This window comes from Galeopterus variegatus, unplaced genomic scaffold (assembly GCF_000696425.1).
Source record: "Galeopterus variegatus unplaced genomic scaffold, G_variegatus-3.0.2 Scaffold7966, whole genome shotgun sequence".
NCBI classification, from domain to species: Eukaryota; Metazoa; Chordata; class Mammalia; order Dermoptera; family Cynocephalidae; genus Galeopterus; species Galeopterus variegatus.
In genome coordinates this window covers 69,351-91,406 of record NW_007734077.1, presented here as the reverse complement: position 1 = coordinate 91,406, position 22,056 = coordinate 69,351, and the positions used below count along the sequence as shown (strand labels likewise).

Below are 22,056 nucleotides of genomic sequence, written 5' to 3'. Positions count from 1 at the left end.
CAAGTTCACCGTTTGGAAGCTCAGGTCTCAGGGCGTGTGGCCCCTCCAAATGCTGCACTGTCACCCGGTTCATTGGTGACATGCCCTCACTCACTCACCTGTCCTGATAGGTCACACTCTTGATCAAAGTCCACGTACTCGTCCTCCTTGCTGTACATTCCCAGGCCGAATACCCGGTTCATTGGTGACATGCCCTCACTCACTCACCTGCCCTGAGAGGTCACACTCTTGATCAAAGTCCACGTACTCGTCCTCCTTGCTGTACATTCCCAGGCCGAACTTGAGAGGCTTCCCGCTGGCGTCGAGTTGGAACTTCACTTTACACAGGCTGTCGAAGAGTTTGGACAGGTGGCGGCTCACCTGGGCGGAGGTGCGGGGGACAGGAGTTAGGCAACTGAGGGATGCATGTGACTCCGGTTTTCCTCGGGCAGTTTTAAGCATTTTTCCTTCCTTTTCTCTTTTGTGGAATACGCTCCCCAGCTTTGATCAGTGTTAACTGAACGTGGCTTAGCCAGCAAAAGGAACTGGTGAAAACCACTCAGGCCGGACACAGAAGCCAGGCCAGGAGTCCCCGCACTTCAGCGGCAAGTGTCTAAAGATTGCTCTTCCTTGAGAAGGCTCTGTCCCGGGTCCCATTCATACACTTGGACCCTCCATTGTGGGCCAGCCTTGCTCATCTCTTCTCGTGTATCCACGACTTAGGGTTAAGATAAAATATAACCCTTTCCCTCCACCCGGTTAGCTCGCTCTTCTCGCTTTCAGAAGAGCCTTTTCTTCCTGGCTCCTGGGGCCCCCTAATTCATTAGGACGATACAGAGGATGACCAGTGAGTGCATGTCTCTCAGGAACAGCATCTCGCTAAGCTCCTGATATCTAATGCATCTCCCAGTTGAGGAAACTGAGGCACAGAGAGGTAAATTAATTTGCCCAGAGCTACACCCAGTGCAGAGTGGGGTCTGAGGTGAGTCCTACCATCTTTGTTATGGCCAGGCAGTTTTTGACGGGTGGACCTCGTGGAGATGGTACAGGGACACCCCAGGGCACGCTTCCTCCATCCCAGGGCTGCCCAGAGGAGGGCCCTGCCTGGAGTCTTTTGAGTTGAGGACATGACGTTTGGCTCATCCTTCAGAATGCCAGGGCCCGCCTACCTCCACGGGGTCATTCCCATTGGAGAGAATGTCCAGCAGATCGGCCGAGGACACAAAGTAGAACCTTGGGAAAGCCAGTCTCTTTGTCTCTAGATACTCTGCCAGAGCTTTCTCGCACATGGCCAAGCTAGGAGGAGGGAAGGACAAGCAGCTGGCCGGTCCTACCCTACGGAGGGTGTGATCCAGCCCGTGCCAGCTGCGCACTGCACGGACAGTCCTGCAGGCGTCCAGTCGTCGTTCATAGACCCACTTTAATCAGAATTTCCACCCGGATGCTCTCATTTCTTTGCCAGCCCCTGACTTTGTGGGCTTTCCTGGGTAGGAGGGAGTACTGTTTAATCTCTGTGGTCACTGCTTCCCCTGGGGTCAGGGGAAGGGAACGTATTAACCCGTGACCCATGGTTTTGCACCGTCCTGACCAGTAGGTCCCAGAGGACTCCCCCCTGGTCTGGACGGGTGCGAGGACTCACCTCTTCTTCAGAGCCTCGAGTTTATCATAGAGACCCGGTTTGTTGGTGGCTTCCACCACGTTGGGTGTTTTCACCGCCTCTTCCATCAAGGCCTGGGAAGAGATGGGGATCAGGATCACCAAGGCATCAGGAGCCCCATGTTGTCCAGTGTAGCCACGTCTCAAAGTGCCCAGGGGTGAGCAGGCTGTCCTCACCTTGAATTCCTGGTTGATGGAGTCAAAGCGCTTGGAGTCCTCCGGGAGCTGGGCTCGAATGTCTTCAGAACCAATGAAGATGCTCTCCAGGTGGCTCCAGGTTCTCTGGACCTCAAACCAGATGGAGATGACCGAGTCTGCCATGGACAGCTTCTGCTGCCAGCTTGTCACCTCCTTCAGGAAGTGGGACAGGTACTTGGACATCATCAGGTTCTGCAGCTGCACCTGGTTGTCCTCCAGCGTCTCCACCAGCACCTCGTCCGACTTGAGCATCATGGTGCCCGTGCGCAGGTGCCGCTCGTGCTCAAACTCCATCGTGGTCCAGGTGCTATCCAGGGTTTTCAGCACCTTTCAGGGAAACACAGAAATGAGGTCGCTGAGCGTGCGGGTTGCAGAGCTGAGAAAGGACCCAGAGTTCCTAGAATATGGAAGGAAGCCCTGTTTTAAGAAAACCAAAATATTTACACCAACATTATTCACAGCAGCCAAAAGATGGGCGCTACCATGCAGATGAAACTTGAAAACATTAGGCAAGACACAAAATGCCACATATTCCATGTGAAGGAGTTAAGTGTACGCCACCTCAATATATGCCTCCCTGGCACGTTGATGGTTTTGAGTTAAAGGCACTTGAAAAATAGCAGGTGCAAGAAGATCATGCTGCCCTTCCTTCTGCTTCTTTCTTTCTTTTTTCTTTTTGGCAGCTGGCCAGTACAGGGATCTGAACCCTTGACCTTGGTGTTACCAGCACCAGTCTCTACCGAGTGAGCTAACTTGCCAGGCCTGCTTTTGTCTCTTGATCTGTCTTTTGTCAATTTAATTCTCAGGCCCTAAAAGGGTAGAGGTAAATTTTTGCCTCCCCTACATGGTTCCATTCATATGGAAGTCTGGAATAGGGAAATCTGTAGAGACAGAAAGTGAATTAGTGGTTGCTTAGAGCTGGGGAGGAGGGTGCGAGTGGATGGGGGGATAGGTTTTTTTGGGGGGGGGTGACAAAAATGTTCTAAAATTGGCTAATTCTAATACGTGATGATGGCATGTGTCTGTGAATATGCTAAAAGCCATTGAATTGTACACTTTAAACAGCTGGATTGTATGGTTTGTGAATTACAGCTCAATAAAGCTGTAAATAAAAAAAAAAAAAAACCTCAAAATGTGACAATTGAAACTCACAAAACAGTTGGGCTGAGGAGAGACATTTGAATTGCACATGAGCCTTCCAGAGGTCTCCTGTGCACTGGAGGTACCCAGAGCTCGTGACTCATTAGCAACACCAGGTATCAGCTGGGGGTCAGCCCCTCCCTCCCATCCCCCCCTTCAGCTCTCCAATGTCAGCGAAAGAGTCACACTGGACCCCAAAATGAGGAAGCTTGATGTAAAGGAGATGAGACTTCAGGTTATTTTAAAACGTAGACACGATTGCATGCAGGGAGATAGAGCTATAGCCAGGTATTGGATTTTTAAAAAAATAATAAATTCTAGAAGTACGTTACAAAATTTCTGCCACAGGTTGGGTAAGAGAAGGCCCACTAGACTGTCTTGTAGTGTTCAATGGCCTTTGGAGCCCACGTGGAATGACAGGTGCTGTGAGCTGGGGGACAGTTGCAGGGTCAGCCCACGCACAGCAAACTCCCCTGCCGACTGAGGCTACCTTCTCCATCCCGGACTCTTTCACAGCCTTGTCCACAATATTGCGGACCTCGTCCTCGTAATCGTGGAGGTTCAGCTGGAGCAAATCCGCCAGGGTGGTGTCATCTGACATCACAAATTTCACCTAGGGAAAAAGAAATAGGCACATTCCGTGTAAGGCTATGTGGACTGCAGTGGCTGGAGGGTGTCATTCCTCCCGGAGAGGCAGGGCCAGCAGCGAGTGACCTCCGGCTGCTGGAGGGAGCAGGCCGGAGCTTTGCTGTGCCATCGACCGGCTCCTCTGCCACTCACCTCGCCTTCCTTCTCTGTAAGGCTGTGTAATAGCAGACCCTACCCGAAGTGGGGGTGGAAAGTGTCCCCCCAGAATTCATGGCCTCCTAGACCTCAGAATGTGTCCTTGTTTGGAAATAGGGTCTTTGCAGATGTTAAGCATTTTGAGATGCATCCATCCTGGATTTTCCAGGTGGGACCTAAATTCAATGACAGGTGTTTTTATAAGGGAAAGGAGAGGATGATTTGAAATACAGAAGAAGGCTGTGAGAACACAGAGGCAGGGACTGGAGGGATGTGGCCACAAGCTTAGGAAAACCTGGAGCAGCAAGGGGCTGGAAGAGGCAGGAAGCCTTCAGAGGGAGTGTTGCCCTGACGACGCTTTGATCTCTGACTTCTGCCCTCCAGAACTGTGAGATAATATAATTCTGTTGTTTTAAGCTGTCCAGTTTGTAGTATTTTGTTACAGCAGCCCCAGGAAATTAACCCACCACCTCTAATTAACTTAGAATCTCAAGATGATGACAACCAAGCATGAGGCCCCTCTGAGCTTGGATCCTGGTGTCGCTCATGCACAAAGCCGGCCCTGCTCACATCAGGGTTTATCAGCATCAGGCCCTGAGCACCTCGGCTAAGCGGCTCGGGCCAGCCCATCCTGCATTAGGGCCGGTGAGGGCAGGACCCTCCCCCCCCAGGGCCAGCTGTACCTGGGTGGCCTGCATGAGCTGCTGCCAGTGGCGGGCCCGGATGGCTGGATTCTGCAGCTCGCTCACGGCGCGCAGGGACGTGATCATGTTTTTCACAGTGTTGTCGAGCCCCACAAAAGCATCCCAGGTCTTCATCTCCTTATCCAAAGACCTCACGTCTTTGGCAAACTTCTTACAATCTATGTCCATCTGCTCCACATTGATGTCTTTCCACTTGGTGGTCTTCCAGTCATCGATGCTGGTGTTTACCTGACACGGAAACGTCCCATTCCACCTTCCACTCTGGGCAGGGAGGGTTCAGGAAGACAACTCTATCTCACTGCACTTGCTCTTAGGGAGCAAAATCCAGTGAGGAATAGTTGGAACTAACAGCAGAGTTCAGTAAAGTGGTTGGATAGAAAAAAAAAATCAACAGCGTATCAAAAACAGGTACAATATAAAAGTTAGCTGTTAAAAGATAATTTGGCAAAAACCTGTTGCTGGGGAGTTGCTATTGCTCACCAGGATCCAATTCTCTCTTACTTCTTGCTGTGACCACATAACTTGCTGTGGCCAGGAAATGTGAGTGATGCCTGACACTTCTGTCAAGAAGCATTTAATTGCCAATACTTGGCTCTTTGCCTGCCTTGGCAATCAGGGAAGTGTATTATTGATAGGCAGCCTGGAATGTTGCGATGACCGACCCTTGGCAGACAGCTGCCCGAGGAACAGATGCTTGGAACAAGAGTGTTCCTGGGACTTTGCATGGATGAGAAATAAATACGCTTTTGTTGTTCAATACACAGAGGTTTGTAGAACTGTTTGTTACTGCACAGCAGCCTAGCTTATACTGACTGATGAAGATACGATAGAGGAAACTTCATTCACAACAATATGAAACAAAACACAGAAACAAGCTCGGGATAACCCTACCGAGAGTGGAAAGACGATGCAGTTTGCATTCTTAAATTTGGGGTGGGTTGAAAATGGCTGTGAAGCTGGAAACTGCTAGTTGTTGATGGAATCAGAGACTATTGACACAGGTGCTTGAAGCGGAAAGGCCTAGGCTTGCCCAGCATCTGTGTTCAGTCAAGACAAAACTGGGAAGGTTTATAACATGTTTACCTTGAAGATACTAAGACTCGAAATCTTAATTCACATAAGAACCAGTGGCCCTTTCTTTCAGGTACAAGCTATTCTGTATCCTGTTATCATAAAATGTCCTGGCTGGTTTGTTTTGGAGAATTTTTCTTGAACTTTCCTGACGTAAATGCTTATCACCATCTCCTGGGAAATGTAATCCTTATTTTCTAGGCTGTGCCAACAGTTTTATTACGGGAAAGCACAGTATCCTCTTCTCTCTGACTGCACCAGCTATGTCCTGTAATGCCACTCATATAAAACAGCCTTGAAGTCAGTCAATTGTGAAAAAGCACCAAGAGGCTTCCATGTGCACCCTGCCTTCAGGCTTGGTGGCAATAAACCTGTGACTCCAAATCCAAAGATTTTTTTCCTCCTATGTAAGAAATACGTAGACTCAGTATAATCAGAATGAAGACCTTTACAATATTTTACTATGATGTATTTAAAAAATAATAAGATAAATGGAGAGACAGAGCATACTTTTGCACACGAACATAAATACTGCCAAGAGGTTAATGACCTCCAAATGAGTTCATAGAGTTGATTCAATTCCATTTAAAGCCATAATAGCTTTCTTTTGGAGTGGAGGAAGATTTGACAAATGATTTTAAAGTTCATTCAAAGGAATAAGAGAGGAGGAGAGATTAAATATTTTTGAAAACAGATGAGCAAAGAGGGGAGAGAATGGCAGGAATCAACACGTGCACACACGCATAGAAGAAACTCTTAGGAGGAAGACCCTTGGGCTTGGAGCCCACCTCTCTTTACCTGCTAAGTCTTGACCCATCTTTACCTTTCCGCCACCCACAGGCCACAGAGCAGCACAGTGGAGACCCAGTCCGGACCTGGTCTCACTCAGTGAGTTCCCAGCCTCCTGAATCGGCTCTTCTTCTGCCTAAATATTTCCCCTCCACCAAGATAGACCATGTCCTGATCCATAAAATAAACCTCAATCAATTTAAAATAGTTGAAGTCCTATAGAGTGTGTTCTCTGACCATATGGAATCAAACTAGAAATCAATAAAAGAAAGGAAACAGGAAAATCTCTATACATTTGGAAATTAAAACACACTCTAAATAATCCATGGGTCAAAGAGCGAGCCTCAAAATAAATAAAAAACACATAGAACTGAATGTCAAAATATCAAAATAATATCAAAATAGGTGGGACACAGTGAAAGCAGGGAGGGAAATTTTGTAGCACTAAATGCTCACATTAGAAAAGAGGCGAGGCTGGGCCAACCCCGTGGCTCACTCGAGAGTGCGGCGATGGGAGCGCAGTGGCGCTCCTGCTGTGGGTTTGGATCCTATATAGGGATGGCTGGTGCGCTCATTGGCTGAGCATGGTGCAGGCGACACCAAGCCAAGGGTTGTGATCCCCTTACTGGTCACAAAAAAAAGAAAAAAAAAAAAAAAGAAAAAAGGTGAGGTATCAAATCAATGATCTGAGTTCCTACCTCGACAAACTAGAAAAAGAACAAAATAAACCCGAAACAAATTGGAAGGAACAAAATAATAATATCAGAAAGCAATGGAACTGACAATAAGAAACAATACAAAAAACACAACTAAACAAAAAGCTGGTTCTTTGAAAAATGAATAAACTTTATTAACCTCTATTGCAAGTGTCAAAGATAAAAAGAGAGAAGACGTACATTACCAAAATATCAGGTACGAAGTGGGAGACACCACTACAGTTTGCAGCCATTCAATTTTCACAAAATTGAAACAGATAACTGGAACAGCCCAATAGCCAGTAAAGACATTTAATTTGTAACTAAAAATCTCTCCCCCCGCCCCTGCCACCCCCCAGAAAAATCTCTAGGCCCAGGTGGTTTCACTAAAAATTTTACCAAATATTTTTCTAAAAATTAACACCAATTTTACACAATCTCTTCAAGAAAATAAAAGAGAAGGGAACACTTTTCAACCCACGAGTTCAGTACTACCTGGGTACCAAAACCAGACAAAGATATCACAAGAAAACAAAACTAGGGGCCAGTATCTCTCATGAACTTAGATGCAAAAATTCCCAACAAAATATTAGCAAACTGAATCCAGCAATCTGTAAGAAGCATTACACACCATGATCAAGTTTATGCCCATGTTCAAAAATCAATGTAATCCACTATATTAGCATACAATCACATCCATTGACACAGAAAAGACAAAATCTAACACCCACTCATGATAAACAGTCTCAAAAAAAAAAATAAAGAAAGAAAAAAGGAACAGAGAAGAACTTCTCCAGCTTATAAATTTACAGCTAATATCACTCCCTCTGAGAATGGGAATGATGCTACAGACTGGGAAAAATTATTTGCAGACCACATATCTGGCCAAGGACTAGTTTCTAGAATATATAAAGAACTCTCAAAACTCAACAGTAAAAAACAAAAAGAATCCAATTAGAAAATGGGCAAAAGACATGAACAGACAGTTTTCCATCTGTGAGCCAGAAAGTGGTCCTCATCAGACACCGGATCTGCCTTGGTCTGGGACTTCCCAGCCCCCAGAACTGTGAGAGAATAAATTCCTGCTGTGTATGAGCCACCCGGTTGATGGTATTTTCTTATAGCAACCCAAACAGATTAAGACAAGTGATATTGTTTATTTAAAAATTCTTTAGAGAGGTGAGATGTGAAAGACAGTGAGAGAAGGGAGGAAAGGGGGGCGTAGAAGGTGAGACAATGTTGTGGACAGAGAGAAAAGCAAACGGGTGCTCTAGTAGAGGGTCCCATGCCAGGGTCCTCTGGGTGCCTCCACCCAGGACCTGCAGTTGTCCCCGTACCCAGGGTACCCCAAGCAGCCCCTCCTCCTGGTGATGCCGGGTGCCCCAAACGCAGTTGGCTGGGGCGTAGAAGGTGAGACAACGTTGTGGACAGAGAGAAAAGCAAACCGGTGCTCTAGTAGAGGGTCCCATGCCAGGGTCCTCTGGGTGCCTCCACCCAGGACCTGCAGTTGTCCCCGCACCCAGGGTACCCCAAGCAGCCCCTCCTCCTGGTGATGCCGGGTGCCCCAAACGCAGTTGGCCATGCTCACCATGATGATCATGTCCCAGAGCTCCTTCAGCAGGCGCACCTCCCTGTGGCAGGCTTTGAGCTGCTTGTAGTCCGGGACCATGACCTCAAACAGGCTCCCAGACTTGGACAGCGCTTCCATGATGCCCTCCATGGTGGCAATGCTCTTTTGTTGCTGGGGGTGGCGAGGGGGTCATCAGCGGGGTTGCCTGGCCCCAGAGGCGCCCCCACTTGGCTCCTGAGAAACCTTCTCGAGGCATCCCCAACCTGTCCTCCTGTCCTCTAGCCACCTCGGGGCAGGAGGCCAGCCTCCAGCTTAGAGGCCGGCCACTGCCCTTCCACCCCCAGCGCCCCCTCCCTCTGGAGCACTACAGGAAGGTGCTTCATCGCCATGCACTTGGGCCTGGGGACTGACTTTGAATGGACACTGTACAAATGCCTCCTTTCCTCCTGGGGCTTATTTCCTGACTTCCCAGCATTTCCCCAATTTTCATACTATGTTTTTATCATATTAAGAATTACATAAGTAATAATTGATTGCTTTGAAAGTGAAAAAAATCTAGATAAGCAATAGGTCATCCTCAATCCCAGGACTAAGAGTCAACTGTTAGTAACATTTTGGTGTTGAATATATATATATGCACACACACATGTGCGTTTGCACACATGCAAAGGTGTGCACCCTGACTTCTCACAGTCTTTCTCACGCACAGGTGTGCAGGGACTGGATGTGCTGCTATGACCTGGAGCTCCACAGCCTCACCTGGCTGGCCACAGGTACCCCCCTGACCCCAGCTCTCTCCAGAGAATCCAGCCTGGAGCCTGTGGATTGAGTGCTTGGGGGTTCCCAGGAGAGAATGGTCCCATCTACATCATGGCTTGGGAAATGTGACATGCGAAAATGGCCACGAGGAAGGGGAAGATCGTGGCTTTCTAGAATGGTGGGCTTCGGAGCCAAGCAAGCAAAAGACCAGGCACTTGAGGGAGGGGATGTGTGAGGTCACCCTAAGGACATCATGGGGTCCACGTGAGTGTCGCCATGTGAGTGAAAGGTGCAGACTGGGCCTGGCTTCTTCGCAGGTGCTGGGCACTATGGCACTGGGGGGGGTCCCCACCACGCACCCCACACGCTCCTGCCCCAGAAGAATCCATGGGGCTGTGCTGGAGGTGTTGCCAGGTCCGGGGCAACTTGCACATTGGAGGCTGACCATGGACTTGGACAGTGGGGACAGATTGGGGATACATGTGAAACTCGGCTGCCTGCAGGATGTAGTGGGCCAGGGAGAGGAAGGAGTCTGGGATGGCAGCTGAATATAAAGCCCAGGTGCCAGGAAGCTGCTGAATGTGGACAGAGGTGGGGACATGGGGGGTGGAGCCAGGTGGAGGGATGGGGGGGTCTGTGAGGTTCGCAGAATGAGCAGATGGGGAGACCCTGTACCTGGGGAGATGCCCGAGTTAGCACATTCACGTGCATGCACACACACGAATAAACAGGCACGCACATATATGCACAGATAGAAATACCTTATTCAGGGACTTGTAGGGGTCGGGGTCGCTGAAGGCAAACGGCGCCTCTTGTCTGAACTTCTCCCTGAATTCATGCTGCTTGAGCTGTGAGGGAACAGTGGCAGAGCCACAGTTGGATCGTGGGATGTCCCCGTCCACAGCCCGGGTCACGTGGTGGGTGCTGCGGCCCCCACGCTGCACCCCCAGTGAGGCCCTCTCTGTCCTGCCCTACGCGGGGTGCACACCTCGAATTGCTGGCACTTCCGCCGCAGGATGTTGACCTCGTTGGCCTGGAGGGGAGCCGCGTTCTGCTTCACCTGCATGGCCAGCTTCTTGGTGTTCGTCCATTGCTCCGGCAGCTCCTGAAGGAGGCAAAGGCCGGGGAGGTCTCCTTTTCCTTTTCTTTTAAAAATTTTCTATTATGAAATCATTACAGACTCGTGGGAAGCTGCAAAAATAGTGCAGAGTATCCTGCGTACCCTCCACCCAGTGTCCCACCACAGAGAGCCAGGATGTTGATGGGGGTCATTCTGTTATCCAGACGCCAGCGCTTACCTGCTTTTCATCATGAGTCCACTTGCGCATGTGCGTGTGCGTGGTCCTACACACCTTTCTCCCACATACAGATTTGTGCAACCACCGCCCCAATCAAGACACAGAACCATCCATCGCCATAAAGGAATTCCCTCTATCCCACCTGCAACCACTAACCTGTGCTCCACTGCTACAATTTTGTGATTTCCAGTACAGCTTTATCAATCAGGTGAGTTTTTGTACTTTTCCAAGTCCTCCACACAAGGTCAAATATTGTACTTAGAATCATAAAAATATTTTAAAGGAAAAAACCCCAGCCCATGACCTCTTTGCTGACAAATGGAGGAGCCGTTTCCACCTCTGTGATCGCCGTGCCTGATGGTCTGTCTGCCGCGGGGGCCTCAGACTCCAGGTTTACCACCCCAGTTGTCACATGCATGGCTCTGGAGCCCCTCGGGATTGGCCACACATGCTTCAAATCCTGAGTCCTCAGCTGGGCTTTGGGCATGGTGTCCCTGAGCCCCGTCACTTGCCGTCAAAACACAACAGGCTCCAAAGCAGGGCTTGGGCAAGGGGGTGAGGGGCAGCGCTGCAGGGCAGGGTGACCGTCCAGCCCTGGGCTGTGGGGTCTCAGGCAGCGGCTGGAGTCAGTGCATGGGGCGGTGGGGGGTGGGCTGTGTGTGGCTGGACACAGGGAAGGGGACAGGTTGGGAGGAGAGGTGGACAGATCTGGAAGAGGGGAGGCGTCTACTAGGTGGCCACACCTGGAGGCAGCTGGGCAGGGGCTTTAGGACCCTTCCCCTCCATCCTTCCCACCCCCAGCCCATCCAGCACACACACCTCCTTTGATACTGTCAACTGGCATTTCCTAAATGAGTTCTAATGTGCTGTGCAAACGCAGCTTCGAGCCCCTCTTCCTTCAACCGCCTCATCTCCGCAGGGTCCCCTCTGACCTCTGTCTCTCTCCACCACCCCTCGCACCCAGGGGCAACCCAGTGCTCAGGAGGAAACGTGGGATGTGAAGGCGTTTTTAACCCAACAAAATGCCAGTCGAGTAGAGGGACTACTGGCCAAAGCTTGGAAGCCACCTCCAGTGTCCCCTGTTCTCCAGGAAGACCCCTCCTCCGTCTCGCCGTTCCATGGGGGCCCGTGTCTAGTGGGCCTGGCCTGCAGCGCCCCCCCTTGTGGACTCGAGCTGTCGGGCGGGCCCGGCTCTTCCTCCGGTCCTGCCTCCTCACCCCGCACCCCCACCTGCAGCTTCAGGTGAATCTCCTCCGGCATCTCCTCCCCGTAGGTCTTGAGCAGCTCGATGGTTTGCTTCAAGGGCTCGAACATGTCGTCGGTGGCCGCTTGCCTCTCTTTGACCTTCATCAGGTGCCCCATCACCTCCACGAGGCCATCATAGTCCCCCTCCTTGAGGGGCTTTTTTAAGCCCGTCGTGGCGACTTTCATGAAGGCCTCCAGGTCAGCCAGGCTGGGGAACGAGGGAACCGTGTGTGACAACCTGCTTCTCCCAGGGGGCCACCCTCGGCGGGAGAGGGGGAGGACGGTCAGAGGGGATGGACAGCACGGGGCGCCCCGCCTGGGAGGGAGGGCTCCTGTCCACCTCCGGACACCTCCCCCATGCTGACGCCCTGCCTGGATGGTGCCCCATGCCTCCCCAGCTTGGCTCAAATGGATCCGCAAGTACCAGCTTAAGGCTGCATCTCAGAGGGGCCTCTGCTGGCCTCCCAGGTGGAACTTGCCAGGTGGCACTCTCTCTCCTGGGACTGTGCCCAACCCTGGCCACTGCCTGTGATCCTTTGGTTACTGGACTGTTGAGTGACAGCCTTCCCTGCTAGGCTGCATGCACCTAGAGCTTTCCTTGGCATCTGTGCCCGGGTTTAGTGAGTAGGGGCTTGGACGAAGGGACAGAGCATTCGCTCATAGCCAGGGGACCCCTTTCTTCGGGGACGAGGCCTTGGGGGTGGCTCTCCTTGAAGCCCGACCGTCAGCCCCACACCTGCCCCATGGTGGTGGTGGGGGCATTCACGGAAGCCCCCTGTGCGTTTCTCGGGCTCTCCTGGGTTGTGGTCAGCCTGGGGGGTTGGGTGGGTGTGGCGGGGCCCACCTATCGATGACGTGGTTGCTCAGGTGCCTCTTGAACATGAAGCTCCAGCGCTTGATGGTGTTGAGCAGGGCCTGCTTGAAGGGACGGCAGTCACACTGCAGCCAGCCGTGGAACACCTTGGTGTTCTCACACTTGGACACTTCCTCGTACAGCTTCTCGTAGGAGTCGATCTGGAAAACACGGCCCCCAGCATCCCGTCCAGGCCTCTGAGCCTGCAGGGGCATCGGTGTGTGGCCTGGGGCCAGGTGCCTGCATGTCCCCACTGGCCTGCCTGCCTGTCCGGCTGCTGTGGGCAGGTGTCTGGCCCAGCGCTGGGCATGTGGGAGGCCTTTATTACAAGTTGTTTTTCCTTCTCCCAACACCCCCAGGGTTCCATCTAGCCCCAGCAGTCCATCTCCAGAACAGGATAATCCGTCCAAAAGGGACGGAATCAGGGAACGCCAGCAGGACTGTGTCACAGAATAGACAAGAGCCCCAAGAGGTGAACGTGATCACAGGCTCCCAAAGGGCATCCCTTAATTTCAGGCTGCTTTACACCCTCGGGGCTCGCCAACTCCACTAGCCCTCCCCACCTTGGGTGGCAAAATGTATCCCCCTGGGGGTGGGTCACTCGCAGGGGCCCTCTTTCTCACCACACATTGGGAACAGAGTTGGAGGTTCATACATTAACCATATTTTCTTTTTTTTTTTTTTTTTTTTCCTTTTTGAGACCGGCCGCACCGTGCTCAGCCGGTGAGCGCTGTGAGCGCACCGGTCAACCCTATATAGGATCCGAACCCGCGGCGGGAGCGCTGCTGTGCTCCCAGCGCCACACTCTCCCGAGTGCTCCAGGGGCTCGGCCCTATTTTCTGTATTCTTGATGCTCTGACATCTGGAACCTTGCTGACTCTGGAGGGACGGCCCCTCCCAGGGCTAGCTGATTCCCAGAGATAGCAAACAACTCGCCTGGGAGCACGCTTTTCATATGAAACGAGCCAACCCAGAACCTCCACCTCCAACCACCCCTTTATGGAGCACTGGCAGGGTCTTACATGCTAGGTCAATAGTCCTTGCCCTAATCACCCCAGGGCCAAGTAACCGACAGCCCAGGACAGCTCCTATAGTGCAGAGCCTGCCGAGATTACTCACGCTAGCCATCCCTAAGCTGGCTTACTCTGCCTGTTCCTTCTGGTGGAAGCCACAAGAAAGGCTCTTGCCCGCACTTCTCCCTGGCTCCTTCTGCCTTCTGACCGTCCCTGGTGCTCGCCTGTGTGGCCCTGCATGGCATGGCATGTCCCCTGCTCTCAGGAACTGTGAGTAACAAACTGTCTTTTCAATGGCAATCGCCTCTTGATCTGTTAGCCTCACCAGACCTGAATAACAATAAAGCCTACAACTCAAAACAATTCAACCAAGTTTTAAATCAAGCCAGGTGACCCTCTTGCTGGAGGATTCTGGAGACAAGGAGACTGGCGGGTGAGGTTTGCACGTACCTGCTGCTGGAACTGAGCAAGGGTGGGTGGTGTCTTGGGGGCAGTCTCATCGATCTGGGCATCCAGTTCCTCTGGGGTGACTGCATGCCCAAATATCAGGAAATTCCTCATGAACTCCTGGAGGTCATCCATCCAGAGGTAGGAGTACCTCTCAAAGGAGTCCTGATATTCCTCGGCCTCCTTCATGGCATTAATGACCAGGTTGGACACCTCCTCCCTCATCTCTATGAGGTCTGTGATGTCTTCCAGGTCCGTCTGAAGGGGCAGGGGAGAGGCAACAGGTGAGACATCTTACCTGCCTGAATGATTTAAATTTGTTCTCCCTGCCTTGGAAAGTAGCTCTTTTTTGGTGAAAATGTTGCTAAGCTCTAAGATGGAAAACAGGGAAATTTGCCGATTGGTGATATTCTCTGTTGAGAAGATATTCTGAATGTAAACTTCGTCTGGAGGACTCTGAGATGACGCGCCCTTGGATTCATTCATTCAATAGCTGCTCAGCCCTTGCTGGCTGTCACATGCTGGGGTGGACACCAGGGACATAGTCAGGGCTCACACGGAGCTTATGGTCCGGGGTGGGAGTCAGACATTCATCAAAGAATTGCAGACACAAAACATCATGGCTCTGACCCTTGCCATAAGGTGTAAAGGGAGGAGGTCAGGGAATGCCCTGAGAAAATGACCATTGGTCTGAGAGCCCGTGGATGGGTCGACAAAGAGCAAGAAAAGCGGCTTTCAGGGCAATGGCAAAGCACGTGTCATGGTCCTGTGGCGGGAGGAAACAGTGTTTGGGGTAACTGAAAGAAGAAGGCTACCATGGTGCGCAGCAGAGAGCACAGAGGCCTGCCGCGCAGGACCTTTTTAGTTGCAAGTGACAGAAAACTCAAGCCAACTGGTGTAAGCAGAGAGAGAGCCCATTGGCTCACGTGACTGGAGAACGCCAAGGTGGGGTGTGTGTGTGTGTGTGTGTGTGTGTGTGTGTGTTAATCATGTTTTATTTTCTGTATCTTATGATGTTTTGACATTTTAAAACACCTCGCTGGCTGCGGAGAGATGGCCCCTCCCAGGGGCAGCCAATTCCTAGAGACAGCAAAAGACTGAGCTGGGAACGTATTTTTCACACGCAAATCAACTAATCCTGAGTCCGCACCCTCCAACCCCTCCCTGAATCTAACTCTCATACACCAGGCCAACCCTTCACCTGCCACGTCACCCAGGGCCAGCTAGAGACCACCTCGCTAGCCCAGAGCCCACCGACATGACTCAAACTGGCCCGTCCCGAACTGTTCCCTCTGCCTTGCCCTGTGCACGGGAACCCCAATAAAGGCTCTGGTCTCAGCTGTCCCCTCTCTCCTGTCTGCTTCCTGGCCAACCCCGGTGCTTCCCCTGCAGCCCTGTAGGGAGGGTGTGCCTCTTGTTTCTAGGGGGACCTAGACCTTTCCATGTTGTCACTTAGTCACCTCCACACATTAAAATCTCCCAGTAGAAATGAGACGGGGTGGGGGCAGCCTGGCTTAGGGTGGATCACCAGGACCCTCATTCTGCTCTGCTCTGTCTCCCTCTGAGTGGGGTTCTGGGATGAGTGCAGGGGCTCCAGAATGCGCCTCCTGCCAGATTCAGGAGCACACGTCTTGGGTCCAGCTCTTGTTGGCCTGAGTGGGGTCCATGTGTGTACCTGAGCCCATCAGTTCAGATCGGCTCGGACCAGTCAGAGCTCCCTCCTGGAGCCAGGGTGGAGTCAACGCCCCCCAAGCCACATGTGCTTTATCAGGAGAAGAGATCACGATGTAAGAGGAAGCCAGAGAGGAAGGTGGGACCGGATGACCCGGGGTCTCACAGGCCACAAGAGTGCTGGGATGTCCCCAAGGTAGCTAACACGATGGGAACTGCATTTGTAAAAGATCCCCCTTGCTGACAAAGGTGGAATGTACGGTGGAGGCAGGAGTTATACCCCACGTACCACGCTCCCTTCCTGCTGCTGAGAACCCAGGCTGGGTGGCTGGGGGTGCAGAGATCTTGACGGGGCAGAACTAGACAGGAGGGAACCGTGGCAGGTTTCCCCGATGGAGGGTGGGGAAGGCGAGGGAAGGGTGAAGGTTCACTTCTAAACATCCAGCCAGGGTAGTTGTGCCACCCACCGAGGGAGGGGCTGGGGGGGGAGGACTCCAAGTGTGCAGGACAAGCGTGCGCATTGCTTGGGACATGTGGAACTTGAAGGAGGTTGTTGAAGACACGGGCCAGAAGCCCTGAAGAGAGGACAGGGTCAGTGACAGAAATCTGGAAAATGGGTGGTAGTTGGGGTTGTGGACAGGAGGAGACCACCTGCAGGAACAGCAGAGTGACAAGAGAACAGGGTGGCCAGGACGCGAGGATGACCAGGAAATGCAGCTGGTCCTGGACGGCAGGCGTGTCATCATGTCACAGCTGCAGGGAGGTCCCATGGGCAGGCATGGGGGTGCCTGGGGATCCTGTCTGCACAGGTAAGGGGTGAAAAGGGGACTGGAGTAGTTGAGGAGTGGGAGAAAAGGAGGGGGTGGGGGCCGTACTGTTGAAAGTCTGGGAGGAGAAGGCAGTTGGGCTGGGAGGGGTGGGGGCGGCTCCCGGAGCTGGCGGGGCGTTCGCAGGCACGCTCTGGACCTTCCAGAAAGCAGCCACGTGGCAAGGAAGCCTGAAGCTCCCGTGTCTCAGGCGGGAAGTGTACTCTTGGGATTTCAAGCAAACGTAGGCGCTGCTGAATTTAAATGTGGTCAATGCTAGGAGTCAACTCACTCATCCGAGATTTTCTCCTGCCTTCCTTTCCATTTCCCCCAGGCGGGATCTAAGCTCAGGGGGGGCTGGGCTGGCGCAGCGGCGTGGCATGCTGGGGGTGGCCAGGACCGGCTCCTGGGGGCCTCTCCCTCCCTGCTGGTCTCCCCTGTGGGGCAGCCCAGTTCTCTAGATCCCTGTGGTTTTAGACAAGAGCATAGGTCTTGCCATGGCCTCTGCTCTGAGCTCCCCACACTCTGACCCTCCCTTGTCCCCACCCCAGCTCCTCTGAGTTTGCCACCCTGGTGCCCCATTGGAAACACCCCTCGGATACTCTCTGCCACTAAGCTGGGGTGCTTGGGTCTCTGGTGCCTGACCCTGGCACTGCATCAGATTTGTGGTGTCTCTGCTGCTAGGCTGGCAGGCTTTTGAGGAACCCTTGGCACCAGCCAATGTGCCCGAGTGTCCCCAAGGTGTCTGTGAGACAGCCTATGTGTGTGTGTGTGCTGTAAGAGCCCAGGGGGTGGACAGCTCTGTCTGCAGTGACTGTTGGGTGTCTCCAAGTAGGCTGTTTTGGGGACACTCCAGTGGGCATGGACGGCAGTCCCCAGGACACCCCGATGCTGAGGGCACTTGCTAATGCGATGTCTGCGTAACTGGCGGCAGACTACTCTGAACTCTGGAGCAGCAGCTTGCTGTGTGCACTGGGGACAAGCAGGTCACCTTTTTGTGTCTCAGAAATCCCAAGCCATTTTCTGCCTGACCCCACCGGTCTGGAAAACCCCTCTCACCCTTCGAGAGTCAGCTCACGTGGTGGCTCCTCTAGGAAGCCACCCTTGACCTTCCTGCGTGGTTAGCTCTTTCCTCTGCGTCCTCACCTCTCCTCACTACATGCACACACGTGCGAATAGGCACACGTGCACGTGCAGACACACACACGAACACACGTGCGTACGTCCCTCCTCCTAACGGTACAGAGCATCTCCCCGTAAATATTTGTTACTACGAATAATACATGCCCCGTATTAAAATTCAAACAATGAGGGACACATGAAACGAAAAGCCCCCACCTGCACCCCGTCCTCCCTCCCTCCTTCCCTCCTCCTTACCTACCTCCCGGTTGCCAGAAGCAAGCACTCAACAGTTTGTAGTGTACCCATAAAAAGACAGGTTTTGTTTGTTTAAACAAGTGAACTCATATTCCAGACACTGTTCTACAACAAGTCACGACATCGTTCCAGCCCTGGCTCCCAGACTTTGTATGAATGGCACAGAATCTATGGAACGCCTCCCGTCCTCTTTTCTGACTCTCATTTTACTGTTATACAAACAAATCCTCCGACCAACGCAGCTCCTCGAACATTCCTTCGGGAGGCAGCTGGATTTCCCTGGCTTTTGCACCCCCAGAATCTGACCTGACCCTTTGTGTCACTTGGCAGGTGTCTGATGCGTTTAGGGGACATGGATGCTAAAGACAGGGGAGGACACATTTGTCCAGACTCCTGAATGCTCAGAGAATCCCAGTGTTTCAATGATACAGCTGAGTGAACTGTCAGGAAGAGGGGAGGATGGCACTTGGCATCTTGTTGGGGGGCGGGGGGAACACTGGGGGGATGGGACCCAGGTAGGCCGACCAAGGAGGAGCTACTTTGGGGAGGAGGATGGATTCGGGAGAGGGGAGAGAGAAATTGGGTCTGTAGTCCCGAGGAAGCTGAGAGCACAGAAACCCGCGAGCTGCTCCCCACAGCCCGAGCTAGCGTCATTTCACACGTGCATAACCAGCACTGGGGAGTTAGGAAGGCAACCCCAAAGCCGGAAAGCAATTAATGCCCAAGCGGGGAAACTGGGTAAGGCCGCATCAAGCCGAGACTGACCTTGTAGCTCACTCGGCCCTTGGCCAGTCTGGGGATGAACCTGGCCACATTGTAGATGTCGTTGACCAGGCTCTCGATCAGCGCCAGGAAGCCAGCCTCTGAGCCCATCTCCAGGGATGGATTGAAGACCAGCCCATCCTCGTCCAGCTCCATGCGGACCTCAAACAGGGGCGCGACGCTCTCCTGAAACAGGCATCATGGGTCAGTACATCTGCCCCCTCCCCAAGACGATTCTCAATGCCCAGTTGTCCACTCCGGACACCATCCAGGGTGTGGCTACCTCCTGCTGGCCTGGACCGCGTCAGACAGCACATGTCCTGAGGGACCACACTTGAGCCATCAATATGGAACCAGGTGCACAACCCTGAGGCTGACAGCAGGCTGGGACCAGCTGTGTGGCCTTGGACATGTCACTTAACTCCTTGCTTCCCTCAATATATAAAGTGAGGACAGTCATTTTATATAAGTGAGATATTCATTGTCCCCCTCTCTGGGTTGTTGTGAGGATGGTGAACATTGTCAGAATAAAAATGGAGTCACTTGTGTTAAACACACACACACACACACACACACATGGAGCCAGGGAAGGACATGGAGGGAGGGTTTTCGTGCACATGTGTCTGATCACAAGAACTATCACAAAAGACTGCAAAACCACAACCTGGCAGAAGGCCGCCACGATCTTACACAAAAAATACTTGTGCCTGGACATCTGCCACCCTTGGGCTGTCCACCCTTGGGCTGGTGCCACTCTTGTTATCGATCCTTGTGGCCAAGGATTATTATCCTAAACAGCTACGTGATCCCCCTCACTTCTCCTTCAAAACGCTTTGTCTTCCATCACCTCCCTGAATACGCACATGGTGTGCTATGGCATGTGTATTCCCATTGCGATGCCCTATTCCTGAATAAACATGACTTTTTTTTTAGAGAGCCCTTCTCTGTGTGTTATTTAAGTCGATGGGACTAAATGAATTAGTAACATACAAAGCATGTACAACAGTGGCTGGACATGCCTCACGTCCCTCGGGAGATCCCATTTGCAAAGGACACGCACGGCTGCAGCCCAGCTCAGTCTGATCTCGGAGGCTCCTGCAGGGCGGCACGTCTGCCCCGTTTGTAAAGTGATGGATCAAGGTTAACCCTAGTGCTTCTCCCGTCGCATCAGGCCCACAGGTGGCCACGAGATCCACACCATGGCCGCTGACCTTCCCCCAACACAAGTTCTCCTCGGACCTTGGGCGATGAGGCTGCGGGCCCATCCATTGCTCCATGACCACAGAGCGCTGTTTGCTAGTGTCTGAGTGAGGTGCTCATTGGTGTGAATGGTCGGTGTCATGAACTCAGATGCCCAGGCTTTTCTAGAGACTAACTCAGAGGTCTGCTCCAGCCACCGGGCCACCTGCAGATGGGAGGACACTGCTATGGGGACATCACCACGGTACCTCCTCGGTTTGCAGACACTTTGCATCGCTGGCAGATGCTTGGTGAACCTCGCAGGTGGCAATGACAACTACTTCCATCAACAGCACTTTGGATCTGTGACTGGTGACCAGCCAGCCTTGGAGACACATGTGTGGGGTCCAGACACAGTTCATCCACCCCCCAAGGCTAGTACCAGGGTCTCACGGCCATGTTCCTTTTCTTTTGGGGGGTTGGGGGAACTGGGGTTCTTTGATCTACTGGCAGAATTGAAAATAATTTGGAAACTATTGTAAGGAAAAAGAGGCGGGTAGGGAAGGGGGTGATCCCATGGAGAACGCTGGAGAACACGTCTCGATGGACTTGACCAGCGCGACCTCTTTGCTGGTCTGGTCCTACGCTTCCACTCAGCCGGACAGAGGGTTGAGAGGCTAGTGGCTGATGTTGGTGACAGGGGGCACCCCCCTCCAGTCGACCGTCTCGATGGACTTGACCAGCGCGACCTCTTTGCTGGTCTGGTCCTACGCTTCCACTCAGCCAGACAGAGGGTTGAGAGGCTAGTGGCTGATGTTGGTGACAGGGGGCACCCCCCTCCAGTCGACATGAGTGGGGTCAGTGGTGCCTGCTTTCCCTCACCTGGCAGTAAGATGGGGCAAATCTCTTAGATTCATTTAGATATTCTACAGCTGACTTATGTTATGGCAGATTTAAGGTGACCAGCTTGTCCCACATGTCCAGAGCTGATGGAGTTGCTGGCGTACAGGATTTTCGGTTTTAAGACCAACACACCTTGGTCACCCTACACAGACTTTAATTAGTCTGTTTATTTATAAAATGATACCCTGTTTTTTTTTAATCAGGAAACTGCAAACTATAGACTCCAACATTGACCTTACCTTATATTTATAAGAATTTATATACATCTTTATAAAATACCTTATATTTATAACTTACATCTATAACCATGTTGTCTATGAGGTAACTCAAAGATTTGTGAATAAAATGGTCAAATTCCTCCAAGACCATGTTGTCAACGTAGTGGACATAATCCTTCCAGGACGGGCTCGATGTGTCTGCTCTGAACAGCTCTGCATTTTCCTACAAATGGAAGCACACAGCGGGCTGGGTCATTGTTCACTCCTGAATCAATCTATTCGACGGCTTTGGACTACCTGCATCCTTATTCGTACTCCCTGGACACGGGTCTGCTTTCAGCTTCTCGGATGTGCTGAGGTCTTTCCCATGACAGTCTTTGCACAGGCTGCTCCCTCCCGTTCTTGCCAGGTCTGGCATATTCTAATGTTTTAGGTCCTTCCTCAAACGTTGCCTGAAAAGCTCTGAATTGCTTCATTTAACTGTCTGTGGTCTGTGTCTCCCTTGGATGCCCAGCTTCATGAGGTTAACTCCTCATGAAGTTTTGCACCACTGTACCTGCAGCACTCAGCAGTATGCCTCGGACAGAGTAGGAACTCATAGATGGATGAATGGATGGACTGATGGATGGATAGATGGATGAATGGATGGATTGATGAATGGATGGATGGATGGATGGATGGATAGATAGATGGATGGGTGGGTGGATGGAGGGGTTGGTGGGTAGGTGGGAGAGTGAGTGGATGATGGACGAAGGGACAGATGGCTGGGTGGATGGATAGATGGATGGATGGATGGATGGACTGGTGGATAGGTGGGTGAGTGGGTGGATGATGGACGAATGGACAGATGGCTGGGTGGATGGATGGATAGATGGATGAATGGATGGATAGATGGATGGATGGATGGATGGATGGATGGATGGATGGATGGATGGGTGGA

At 52.1% G+C, this 22,056-nt stretch overlaps 1 protein-coding gene across 1 annotated transcript in view; it reads right to left on the bottom strand.

Annotated features, from left to right (window-relative positions):
* Positions 1–22,056, bottom strand: part of LOC103608050 (dynein heavy chain 17, axonemal-like) — a 70,258-nt gene that overhangs the window by 7,700 nt on the left and 40,502 nt on the right. Inside the window, exons 15-28 of the mRNA XM_008592498.1 lie at positions 21,196–21,339; positions 18,820–19,002; positions 14,204–14,458; positions 12,732–12,901; positions 11,873–12,095; positions 10,333–10,449; positions 10,106–10,192; positions 8,604–8,756; positions 4,440–4,688; positions 3,464–3,586; positions 1,813–2,160; positions 1,619–1,710; positions 1,149–1,275; positions 208–360 (exon numbers count right to left, since the gene is read on the bottom strand). Of these exons, the coding sequence (XP_008590720.1) occupies positions 208–360; positions 1,149–1,275; positions 1,619–1,710; positions 1,813–2,160; positions 3,464–3,586; positions 4,440–4,688; positions 8,604–8,756; positions 10,106–10,192; positions 10,333–10,449; positions 11,873–12,095; positions 12,732–12,901; positions 14,204–14,458; positions 18,820–19,002; positions 21,196–21,339 (2,424 nt within the window). The remainder of the gene's footprint in view (positions 1–207; positions 361–1,148; positions 1,276–1,618; positions 1,711–1,812; positions 2,161–3,463; positions 3,587–4,439; positions 4,689–8,603; positions 8,757–10,105; positions 10,193–10,332; positions 10,450–11,872; positions 12,096–12,731; positions 12,902–14,203; positions 14,459–18,819; positions 19,003–21,195; positions 21,340–22,056) is intronic.